General features: G+C 40.3%; 1 protein-coding gene across 7 annotated transcripts in view; it reads right to left on the bottom strand.

The window, feature by feature from the left end:
• LOC309615662 (uncharacterized protein) overlaps positions 1-12680 on the bottom strand; it is a 70497-nt gene that overhangs the window by 1475 nt on the left and 56342 nt on the right. For 4 of the 7 annotated variants that reach the window (XM_082365726.1, XM_082365727.1, XM_082365720.1 and 1 more), the window contains one exon: positions 11942-12358. The exons of 1 other annotated variant lie outside the window; for it this stretch is intronic. In XM_082365726.1, coding sequence (XP_082221852.1) covers positions 12249-12358 — 110 coding nt within the window. In that variant the 3' untranslated portion in view covers positions 11942-12248. Of the gene's footprint in view, positions 1-5695; positions 8762-9897; positions 10113-11941; positions 12359-12680 lie in introns of those variants that run through there. 2 more of the 7 variants (XM_082365722.1, XM_082365723.1) reach the window with 2 other exon arrangements.

Here is a 12680-nt window from a genome sequence, read left to right as displayed (position 1 = left end):
ACGGCATGCCAGATCTTAGTTCCCTGACCAGGGATGGAACCTGCGGTGTCCCCTACAGTGGAAGCGTGGAGTCTTAACCACTGGACTGCCATGGAAGTCCCCGGATACACATATGTTTGTTTCTTCATTTATGACATCAAACTTCTATAGGAAAACAACAAGTTGAATTGCCCTGGAGAAACCTAAGGTGTGGGTAGCTGTTTAAACCCATAAATTGACCCAGGAGATTTCTGATTCCCAAACCATCCCTAAAATTTAATTCAGGAACATGTCCAGCAAATGTCTGCATTTGAACAGGATGTCTATTGGTGATCTAAGTCTGGCTTGCAGAGCAGTGAGGCAAAATTCATACTCCCCTCTCCCCACCACCCTTTAGCTTGGAGATAAAACCCATGCAAGTTGCACACTCCAGGACTTTTGAAAGTACTTCAACTTATCTAAGCATCTCTCCAGCCCCTCCCACCCTCCCCACTTTCAGATCAATCTGGAGCCTTGTATAACAGCATCCCAAACTGAAAGAGCGAGCTGTGGATAATGTACCCACAGAGCTTAATCCCTGCCACTCTCACAGAGGGACACATTACAGCTAGGAATGCGAGCAGCCAGAGCCAAGATAATTCCAGACTCATGGGACAATTGTTCAATCAATCACAACTACACAAAACAACCCAAACAAAAATAACCAGGAGAAGCTATGGGTAACTTACATCTCATCATGATATGAATTGCTAACGTCACACTCATTTGGAAATTTCGATTTTTCAAAGCTTCTCAAAGAAAAAAAAACAGAGAAGCAAGATTATGCAATGAGATGATAAAAAGATAGAGGACAATACTCTGTCCTTGCTATTCAAAGCTGGATTGCAAAATATTCTAATTAAAGAAAACTTTAGCTTGTTTCTCCTTAGAATTTAGTTGAGCTTTGCTCAGGTTTTCTTTCATATCAAAGAAGCCCAATGAAGGGAGTCATCTCTCTTAGAAGATTATAGCCCAGTGACTGATGGGAACATGGCTGGGACAAATGAATACACTGAAAATACATAGAAAAATACCATAAGAATGTTTTCTGACCCACAGTATGAGCAGATACAGTTCCAGTCACTCACTGCCAAAGCAAAACCTGAACCAAGCCAAGCCCTGCCATTTGAAATAGCCATAATTCTGAAAACCTGTCTTCATTAGTAGCCATTTGTTTACTGTAGAAATGAGAATAATTAATTGAGTACTTAACATGTTCTAAGCACTGTTCTAAGAGATTCACACTTATTATTAACAACCCTACAAGGTAGGTAGATAATACCATTTCCTATTTTACAGATGGATCAACTGAAGCACCGAGTAGTTAAAATGACTTGCCCTAGGTCACACAGTTAATCAGTGTGAGAGCCAGGATCTAAGCTTGGGCCATCTGGATTCATTTTACACTCTTGCCTCTGTGGGCAGCTGGAACAATAATGAACTTAAACAAAGAACAATTCCTTACTATTCACAAACCTATGATCATACATCAAGACTGATATCTTATAGCTATGGATGTTTGCAGAAACCAATTAAAAAGACGAACCCCAAGCTTTTTTTTTTTTTTGGCTGCGTTGGGTCTTTGTTGCTGCACGTGGGCTTTGTCTAGTTGTGGTGAGCAGGGGCTACTCTTCATTGCGGTGTGTGGGCTTCTCATTGCAGTGACTTCTCTTGTTGCAGAGCATGGGCCCTAGAGCACACGGGCTTCAGTAGTTGTGGAGCGTGGGCTCAGTAGTTGTGGCTCACGGGCTCTAGAGCACAGGCTCGGTAGTTGTGGTGCACTGGACTTAGTTATTCCACAGCACGTGGGATCTTCCTGGACCAGGGCTCGAACCTGTGTCCCCTGCATTGGCAGGCAGATTCTTAACCACTGCGCCACCAGGGAAGTCCCAAACCCCAAACATTTGATTGTAGTCTATTCACCAAACCCAATTCTCCTTGGTTTTCAAAATCCTCAGTAGGAAGAGTATCTCAGCTGGCAGTAATTTTTAAAAGTCAAGAGGTGAATCCTGGTCACATTGTTTGGCTCTAAATCAAACTGCACCTGAAGTTGGAATACTTCATGAAATTTTCTCTCTTTTTTTTTTTTTTAAGTTATATAACTGAATAACTTTTCCTTTCAAAAAACCTGGTTGAGTTTCAACAGAAAGACCCATAACTGGGAATTCCCTGGTGGTCCAGTGGTTAGGACTCTGTGCTCTCACTGCTGAGGGCCCGGGTTCAATCCCTGGTCGGGAAGCTAAGATCCCACAAGCCTTGCAATGCAGCCAAAAAAGGAAAAAAAAGAAAAGAAAAAAAAGAAAGACCCAATAACCAATACATATCCTCTTCTGCAGCCACTGCTATCTCCCCCCAGCCATAGGGGTTGTCTCAGGGGTGGGCTATGACCTCAGCCAGTCTATTCAGAGTGGATCTCAGGCTTTTGTGGGCAAGACCAGAAAAGCAGCTCAGTAGAAAACTGAATTTGAACCTTCAAAGACATGAGCCTGGAGATGCTGTACCCAAGGTTGCTGGAATCCACTGCTCTGAGTCCAGGGTACCAACCCAACCAAGGGAAGGTAGAGTCAAGAGATGGAGAGAAACAACCTTGTGACATCATTTGAGTCCTCAATCATTTTCAATGCCTTTAGCCAACTGATTCCATTTTTTGCTTGAGTTCTATCATTAGTGATTGAAAGAGTTCAAATACACCCTTTTAATATTTCTCAGATTTATCTTCTCTCTTTCTGCCCTGCCTGGGATTAATCTGGCATCACTTCTTTACAGGATGCTCCAGTTATCTATTTTTGCCTTACAAGGATCCTAAAATGCAGTGGCTTAAAACAACGATTTATTATTTTTCCTGCTTCTGTGTGTTCGCAATAGGTGATTCTCCAGATGTATTAGTCAGCTTTAGCAAACTAACAAATGACTCCCTGACTCCCAGTGGCTTGCAACAACCAGTGCTCCTTATTCTGCTATCATGTCTGCCACCATATCGGTGAAGGCTGTGCTTCTGCTCCATGTGTTTTCACATTTTGGGACCAAGGCTGCAGGAGTAGCTCTTATTTGAGACAAGCCACTCCGGTGCCAAAACAGCAAAGAGCAAGAAAATAGGTGGAAACATACACAATAGCCCTTAAAGCCTCAGTTCAAATGGTGTCTGTGCTATGTCCTTTCACACCCCATTGACCAAAGCAAGTCCCTTGCTTTGAAGGCTCCTCATAGACGTCAGGATAAATTAGGTTGACACCCAAGGCCCTTCTGAGAGGTTAAGTAAGGTAAGGAGATACATACTTGCACACATACAAGCACAGAGAGGAGGAAATTTTATATGTATACATACCCACACACACACATACACACATAGTATTATACCACTCTTTCTTTTTTATTCTTATTTTTTTGGCCTCATCACGCAGCACGCGGGAACCTAGTTCCTAGACCAGCAATGGAACCCACATCCCCTACAGTGGAAGCACAGAGTCTTAAAGTATTATACCACTCTTGAAGCAGCTTGACTTCTACATGGCAGGTTGAGGGTAAGCCTCAACTTGAGCTCTGGAACCAGTAATTTTCTTTATTTTTTTTTTTGAATTTTTGAATTTTATTTATTTTTTATACATCAGGTTCTTATTAGTTATCTATTTTATACATATTAGTGTATATATGTGAATCCCAGTCTCCCAATTCATCCCACCACCACCACCCCAGTCCTGCCACTTTCCCCACTTGGTGTCCATACATTTGTTCTCTACATCTGTGTCTCTATTTCTGCCCTGCAAACCAGTTCATCTGTATCATTTTTCTATGTGGTTCTACATATGTGTGTTAATATACGATATTTGTTTTTCTCTTTCTGACTTACTTCACTCTCTATGACAGTCTCCAGATCCATCCACATCTCTACAAATGACCCAATTTCGTTCCTTTTTATGGCTGAGTAATATTCCATTGTATATATGTACCACATCTTCTTTATCCATTCGTCTGTCAACGGGCATTTAGGTTGCTTCCATGACGTGGCTATTGTAAATAGTGCTGCAATGAACATTGGGGTGCACGTGTCTTTTTGAATTATGGTTTCCTCTGGGTATATGCCCAGTAGTGGGATTGCTGGGTCATATGGTAATTCTATTTTTAGTATTTTAAGGAACCCTCCATACTGTTCTCCATAGTGGCTGTATCAATTGACATTCCCACAAACAGTGCAAGAGGGTTCCCTTTTCTTGTAGATTTTCTCATGATGCCCATTCTAACCGGTGTGAGATGATACCTCATTGTAGTTTTGATTTGCATTTCTCTAATAATTAGTGATGTTGAGCAGCTTTTCATGTGCTTCTTGGCCATCTGTATGTCTTCTTTGGAGAAATGTCTATTTAGGTCTTCTGCCCATTTTTGGATTGGATTGTTTGTTTTTTTTAATATTGAGCTGCACGAGCTGTTTATATATTTTGGAGATTAATCCTTTGTTCACTGATTCATCTGCAAATATTTTCTCCCATTTGAGGGTTGTCTTTTCGTCTTGTTTGTAGTTGCCTTTGCTGTGCAAAAGCTTTTAAGTTAAAAAAAAAAAAAAAAGCTTTTCAGTTTCATTAGGTCCCATTTGTTTATTTTTGTTTTTATTTCCATTACTCTAGGAGGTGGATCAAAAAAGATCTTGCTGTGATTTATGTCAAAGAGTGTTCTTCCTATGTTTTCCTCTAAGAGTTTTATAGTGTCCAGTCTTACATTTAGGTCTCTAATCCTTCTTGAGTTTATTTTTGTGTGTGGTGTTAGGGAGTGTTCTAATTTCATTCTTTTACATGTAGCTGTCCAGTTTTCCTGGCACCACTTATTGAAGAGACTGTCTTTTTTCTCCATTGTATATCCTTGCCTCCTTTGTCATAGATTAACTGACCATAGGTGCATGGGTTTATCTCTGGGCTTTCTATCCTGTTCCATTGATCTATATTTCTGTTTTTGTGCCAGTACCATACTCTCTTGATTACTGTAGCTTTGTAGCATAGTCTGAAGTCAGGGAGTCTGATTCCTCCAGCTCCATTTTTTTCCCTCAAGACTGCTTTGGCTATTCGGAGTCTTTTGTGTCTCCACACAAATTTTAAGACTTTTTTGTTCTAGTTCTGTAAAAAATGCCATTGGTAATTTGATAGGGATTGCATTGAATCTGTAGATTGCTTTGGGTAGTATAGTCATTTTCACAATATTGATTCTTCCAATCCACGAACATGGTATAGCTCTCCATCTGTTTTTGTCATCTTTGATTTCTTTCATCAGTGTCCTAAAGTTTTCTGAATACAGGTCTTTTACCTCCTTAGGTAGGTTTATTCCTAGGTATTTTATTCTTTTTGTTGCAATAGTGAATGCATTTGTTTCCTTTATTTCTCTTTCAGACCTTTCTCTGTTAGTGTATAGGAATGCAAGAGATTTCTGTGCATTAATTTTGTATCCTGAAACTTAACCACATTCATTGATTAGCTCTAGTAGTTTTCTGGTGACATCTTTAGGATTCTCTGTGTATAGTACCATGTCATCTGCAAACAATGAGAGTTTTACTTCTTCTTTTCCAATTTGTATTCCTTTTATTTCTTTTTCTTCTCTGATTGCCGTGGCCAGGACTTCCAATACTATGTTGAATAATAGTGGCAAGAGTGGACATACTTGTCATATATGGCCTTTATTATGTTGAGGTAGCTTCCCTCTATGCCCACTTTCTGGAGAGTTTTTATCCTAAATGGGTGTTGAATTTTGTCAAAAGCTTTTTCTGCATCTACTGAGATGATCATATGGTTTTTATTCTTCAGTTTGTTAATATGGTGCATCACATTGATTGATTTGCATATACTGAAGAATCCTTACATCCCTGGGATAAATCCCACTTGATCATTGTGTATGATCCTTCTAATGTGTTGTTGGATTCTGTTTGCTAGTATTTTGTTGAGGATTTTTGCATCTATATTCATCAGTGATATTGGTCTGTAATTTTCTTTTTTTGTAGTATCTTTGTCTGGTTTTGGTATCAGGGTGATGGTGGCCTCACAGAATTAGTTTGGGAGTGTTCCTTCCTCTGCAAGTTTTTGGAAGAGTTTGAGAAGGCTAGGTGTTAGCTCTTCTTTAAATGTTTGATAGAATTCACCTGTGAAGCCATCTGGTCCTGGACTTTTGTTTGTTGGAAGATTTTTAATCACAGTTTCGATTTCATTACTTGTGATTGGTCTGTTCATATTTTCTATTTCTTCCTGGTTTGGTCTTGGAAGGTTATACCTTTCTAAGAATTTGTCCATTTCTTCCAGGTTGTCCATTTTATTGGCATAGAGTTGCTTGTAGTAGTCTCTAATGATGCTTTGTATTTCTGTGGTGTCTGTTGTAACTTCTCCTTTTTCATTTCTAATTTTATTGATTTGAGTCCTCTCCCTCTTTTTCTTGATGAGTCTGGCTAATGGTTTATCAATTTTGTTCGTCTTCTCAAAGAACCAGATGTTAGTTTTATTGATATTTGCTATTGTTTTCTTTGTTTCTATTTCATTTATTTCTGCTCTGATCTTTATGATTTCTTTCCTTCTGCTAACTTTGGGTTTTGTTTGTTCTTCTTCCTCTAGTTTCTTTAGGTGTAAGGTTAGATTGTTTATTTGAGATTTTTCTTGTTTCTTGAGGTAGGCTTGTATTGCTATAAACTTCCCTCTTAGAACTGCTTTTGCTGCATTCCATAGCTTTTGGATCGTCGTGTTTTCATTGTAATTTGTCTCTAGGTATTTTTTGATTTCCTCTTTGATTTCTTCAGTGATATCTTGGTTATTTAGTAACATATTGTTTAGCCTCCATGTGTTTGTGTTTTTTACGTTTTTTTCCCTGTAATTGATTTCTCATCTCACAGCATTGTGGTCAGAAAAGGTGCTTGATATGCTTTCAATTTTCTTAAATTTACTGAGGCTTGATTTGTGACCCAAGATGTGATCTATCCTGGAGAATGTTCCATGTGCACTTGAGAGGAAAGTGTAATCTGCTGTTTCTGGATAGAGTGTCCTATAAATATCCATTAAATCTATCTGATCTATGGTGTCATTTAAAGCTTGTGTTTCCTTATTAATTTTCTGTCTGGATGACCTGTCCACTGGTGTAAGTGAGGTGTTAAAGTCCCCCACTATTATTGTGTTACTGTCGATTTCCTCTTTTACAGTTGTTAGCAGTTGCTTTATGTATTGAGGTGCTCCTATGTTGGGTGCATATATATTTATAATTGTTATATCTTCTTCTTGGATTGATCCCTTGATCATTATGTAGTGTCCTTCCTTGTCTCTTGTAACATTCTTTATTTTAAAGTCTATTTTATCTGATATGAGTATTGCTACTCCAGCTTTCTTTTGATTTCTATTTGCATGGAATATCTTTTTCCATCCCCTCACTTTCAGTCTGTATGTGTCCCTAGGTCTGAAGTGGGTCTCCTGTAGATAGCATATAGATGGGTCTTGTTTTTGTATTCATTCAGCGAGCCTGTGTCTTTTGGTTGGAGCATTTAATCCATTCACGTTTAAGGTAATTATTGATATGTATCTTCCTATTACCATTTTCTTAATTGTTATGGGTTTGTTTTTGTAGGTCCTTTTCTTCTTTTGTGTTTCCCACTTAGAGAAGTTCCTTTAGCATTTGTTGTAGAGCTGGTTTGGTGGTGCTGAATTCTCTTAGCTTTTGCTTGTCTGTAAAGCTTTTGATTTCTCCATCAAATCTGAATGAGATCCTTGCTGGGCAGAGTAATCTTGGTTGTAGGTTCTTCCCTTTCATCACTTTAAATATATTGTGCCACTCCCTTCTGGCTTGTAGAGTTTCTGCTGAGAAGTCAGCTGTTAACCTTATGGGAGTTCCCTTGTATTTGTCTTTTTTCCCTTGTTGCTTTCAGTAATTTTTCTTTGTCTTTAATTTTTGTCAATTTGATTACCATGTGTCTCGGCGTGTTCCTCCTTGGTTTTATCCTGCCTGGGACTCTCTGCACTTCCTGGACTTGGGTGGCTATTTCCTTTCCCATGTTAAGGAAGTTTTCAACTATAGTTCTTCAAATATTTTCTCGGGTCCTTTCTCTCTCTCTTCTCCTTCTGGGACCCCTATAATGCAAATGTTGTTGTGTTTAATGTTGTCCCAGAGGTCTCTTAGGCTGTCTTCATTTCTTTTCATTCTTTTTTTAAAATTCTGTTCCGTGGCAGTGAATTCCACCATTCTGTCTTCCAGGTCACTTATCCATTCTTCTGCCTCAGTTATTCTGCTATTGATTCCTTCTAGTGTATTTTTCATTTCAGTTATTGTATTCTTCATCTCTGTTTGTTTGTTCTTTTATTCTTCTAGGTGTTTGTTCTTTAATTCTTCTAGGTCTTGTTAAACATTTCTTGCATCTTCTCGATCTTTGCCTCCATTCTGAGGTCCTGGATCATCTTCATTATAATTATTCTGAATTCTTTTTCTGGAAGGTTGCCTATATCCACTTCAGTTAGTTGTTTTTTCTGGGGTTTTATCTTGTCCCTTCATCTGGTACAAAGTTCTCTGCCTTTTCATTTTGTCTGTCTTTTTGTGAATGTGGTTTTCCTTCCACAGGCTGCAGAATTGTAGTTCTTCTTGCTTCTGCTGTCTGCCCTCTGGTGGATGAGGCTATCTCCAGTAATTTTCTAATCAGGGGACATTCAGGAAGCCTCTGTCCAAACAATTCTCAGGCTTCTGTTGAGCCTGTTCTGACTGTAGACCTTAGTTCTAGTAACTGGGATCCTCCCCATTTTTTTAACTGTAGTAAGAAACACATAACATGAAATTTACCATCTTAACCATTTTTAAGTTTACCGTACAGTAGTGTTATACGCCCTTGCTGTGAACAGGTCTCCCATACTTCTTCATCTTGCATAACTGAGACTTTATACCCTTTCAGCAATAACTCCCCATTTCCCTCTCCCTCCAGCCTCTGGATCCAGCCTTTTGCCCCATCTGTAGGGTCACAATAGCTCTGCTGGAGTTCCCTGCCCACCTGCCAGGGCTCCTGCCAGCAGTGCTTGGTTCCTTTTTGTCTTCATACAGCCTTTGTCACAGAGCTTCTTCTCAAAGCCTACTACTGGGTCTTCCCCCAAGCACAGCCCCACCCATGAGCATCTAATTTCTGCCTCCTCTCTGTATGCAAATCAGGAGCTGAGATAATAATACTGGTGGGAATTCCCTGGTGGTCCAGTGGTTAGGACTCCTGCTTTCACTGTGGAGGGCCTGGGTTCAATCCCTGGTCGGGGAACTAAGATCCCACAAGCCGTGAGGCGAGACCAAAAAAAAAAAAAAAAAAAATACAGGTAATATAAGGTAATAATAGCATCTATAACTTATTGCATACGTCCTAAATTCTAGGCATCATTCTAGATGTTTGACAGATAGGATCTCTAATCCTTACATAACCTAGAAGTACTGCTATTCACAGGTGTGTCTCTGTTTTCATCAGGCACATTTTTTTTTTTTTTTTTTTTGGCCATGCCGCTGGGCCTGCAGGATCCTAGTTCCCTCAAACCCAGGGCCCCGGCAATGAAAGCGCCAAGTCCTAACCCCTGGACCGCCAGGGAATTCCCCATCAAGCACCATTCTTGATGTAGATTTCAACCCTTCTTCAAGTCCCTCATACAATCCATTAGCACCAAAAGTATTCGCAAGCAATGTGAAATTTACTGATGCCTCCCTAAAGGAGTGGAACAGAGTTCTACACTGCACATCCAATAGAAGTCAAAATCCTCAACAGAAGTGGCTTTTCTCTGACCACCTCTTCTGCTGTGCTACTAGTAGGTCTCCTCCTTTTTCTCCCACCTCCAAGGCTCAGCCGCCTCAATTTTATGCTGAATGTATAATAAAGTAACAGGTAACAGAATATGTAATATAAATAGAGCTTAAATATAGCTTAAACAATAAGGTTTATTATTGCTGGAGGTATCATTTCCAGGTTTGGTTAATTCAGAGGCACAACAATGTCATCAACCACCCAACCCAGGTGCTTTCTGCCTTTTCCCTTTGCCATCCACAGCAGGTAGATTTTTAATCCTCAGAGTTGTCCCTCATGGTCACAAGATGGCTGCCATAGCTCCAGGAATTATATCTGCAGATAACTACATCTAAAGATAGAAAGAGGAGCATTTCTCTTCATGTCCCCTACCTCCAACCCTAAATCAGAAAGGAAAATGTTTCCCAGAAATATCTCAGAAGATTTATCTTTAAACTCATCCACAAGGGTTGGGTTACAGGCTTGTAGTAACTAATTGGTGTTTTTAGCCTCTAGGGTTGGAAAGTGGGTTCTGGCAGCAAGGACAAAGTGTGGGGAGAGAATGGTTGTAGAGAAGTGATCCACTAGTCTTGGTCATACAAAGCAGCTTGGTATCCTGCTCACTTCTGTGCTCTGCAAAGTAAAATGCCTGACTGTTAACAGGCCATGCTCCCTGGAAGTCTAGTTCACAGCCATCTAGTATTACTCAGGGAGGATCTTTAGAGTCCCACCCCTGCCCCCTAACCCTAGTGGGATTATCAAAGCAGAGAATGTTAAAACGCCTCCCTAAGAGGACTTCTGGAGATGCCTTTACTGCCATCTCCATATACACAGCAATTCTGCAGACTGTTATTACCCCATCGTACAGATTTAGAAACTGAGCAGCAGAGTCTTGAAGTGACTTGCCCAGAGTCAAACAACTACCACATTGTAGATCCATGTTTGAATCCAGGGCTGCCTGGCTTCAATGACCTTACTGTCAGTGAAAGAAGAACAAAGAACGAAAAAGACAGAATGGGTTTAAAATTTACCAGAAGGATAAATAACTTCTTGGCCCTGCAATAATTAAACACCATTACAAGATTCTAAGGAGGAATGTAATTTCTGTCTTTGGCTATCTTTGAAAGATAAAATAGAGCAGTGCTTTTAGCACTTGGCTGAGAACATGGAGGCGTTTTAAAGTGTCCGAATGAATGAACACAAGCCGTGCTTCTGAGTTCCTGACACCCAACCCTTTAAGTGGAGCCTGGGGAGATCTTCATTCAATAGCATTTACTGAGAACCTGGCCTCTGCCCCAAGAAAGGCGGTCTGAGGCCAAAAAACTGGGTAAACATAATTTTGGCCTCTGTGTGGTAAGAGCTATTGTGGAAGTATGAACAGAGGGCTGAGGGAGTGCTAGTCGGGGAAGGGGCAGGAGGGTGGATGTTAGAAAGACCAAGATCATCATCGCCCTGACTGAGGTCATGCCTGTGTTCCAGGACAGTGCAGTCACTCATGTTCACAACAAGGACCCTGAGTCATGAGGAAAGAGCTAAATTAGATTCAGAATACACCGTACACAAGGTAGGGGGTGAGAAATGTTTTGGAAAGATTTCCTTCCAAAATCGTTTACAGGAAAACATTTTAGCAATTCTAAATGTAAATTTCAGGGTTTTGTTTTGAAGCTCGGTTTATGGAACACTTCACGTGGCTTATGTACTTACTTCATGTAATGTAGTAAGTAATTTGAGTACCTTATCTGGTTTTAAAGCTTACAATAATCCTGTGAGGTAGATAGTCCTATTTTCCCATTTAAAAAATGTTCTTTTTAATTTTTTAATTCCCCTCCTCACTTATTCTTTTAGGTGCAGAAACTAAGGATCAGAGAGGTTAAGCAATTTGTCCAAAGTCTCTCTGTTCCTAATTGGCAGAGCCAGATTCTGACCTTTCCTGTCACACGACCAAGATGCCATCTAGGAAATTCATTCTCAAAAAACACATTATTTCGTGGGAAAGGTAGTTTTAGGTTAGTAAACTGTATCCAAATAGAGAATAGGTATCCTGTACTTACACTTCAGTAGAAAATCAACAAAAGTGGCGATCAAGGTTGAATGATCCATCAGTAGAAAGGGGAGGAGAACCATTTTTAAAAAAATGGATACTGTATGATGCTCTATTCTCACATGTATTTCTGTAACGAAGTATTTATTAAGGAATTCAGTTTTTAAAAATTTTTATTTATTTATTTATTTTTGGCTGTGTTGGGTCTTCATTGCTGCACGGGGCTTTCTCTAGTTGTGGCGAGCGGGGGCTACTCTTCATTGCAGTGCGCAGGCTTCTCATTGTGGTGGCTTCTGTGCGGCACACAGGGTCTAGGCACGCGGGCTTCAGTAAACATGGCACACGGGCTCAGCAGTTGTGGTGCACGGGCTTAGTTGCTCCGCGGACATGTGGGATCTTCCTGGACCAGGGATCGAACCCGTGTCCCCTGCATTGGGAGGTGGATTCTTAACCATTGCGCCACCCGGGAAGTCCCAGGAATTTAGTTTTAAGGAGAACAATTTTGCCACCTTGATCATCTGTTTGGGTTGTATTTTCTAAATCTTGGGCAAGATGTGCTGCAAAATGTGAATGGGAAAAACATTGAATCAAGACCCTTGCCACTCAAAGAGCTGTCCATCCCCTGACTGCTTTTCAGAAATGTAGATTCTCAGGTCCCTCTCCAGACCTACTGAATCAGAATCTGCATTTTCGCAGGACGGCCACGTATTTCGTGTGCACATTAAGCTTGAGGAGTGCGCTGCTCCAGATAGACCCCTTTCCCTGGCATTCTCCCTCCCATCCTGGATGATGTTCTATAAGTGTATGAAAATCAAACACATAGTAGGTCATATTGTGGGCTCTAAAAGACAAAGTTTATGTCAAAACAACATTTACTAT

Source organism: Balaenoptera borealis (assembly GCF_965194805.1).
Source record: "Balaenoptera borealis genome assembly, chromosome: 18".
Classification (NCBI taxonomy): Eukaryota; Metazoa; Chordata; class Mammalia; order Artiodactyla; family Balaenopteridae; genus Balaenoptera; species Balaenoptera borealis.
This window is presented reverse-complemented; position numbering and strand designations above follow the sequence as displayed.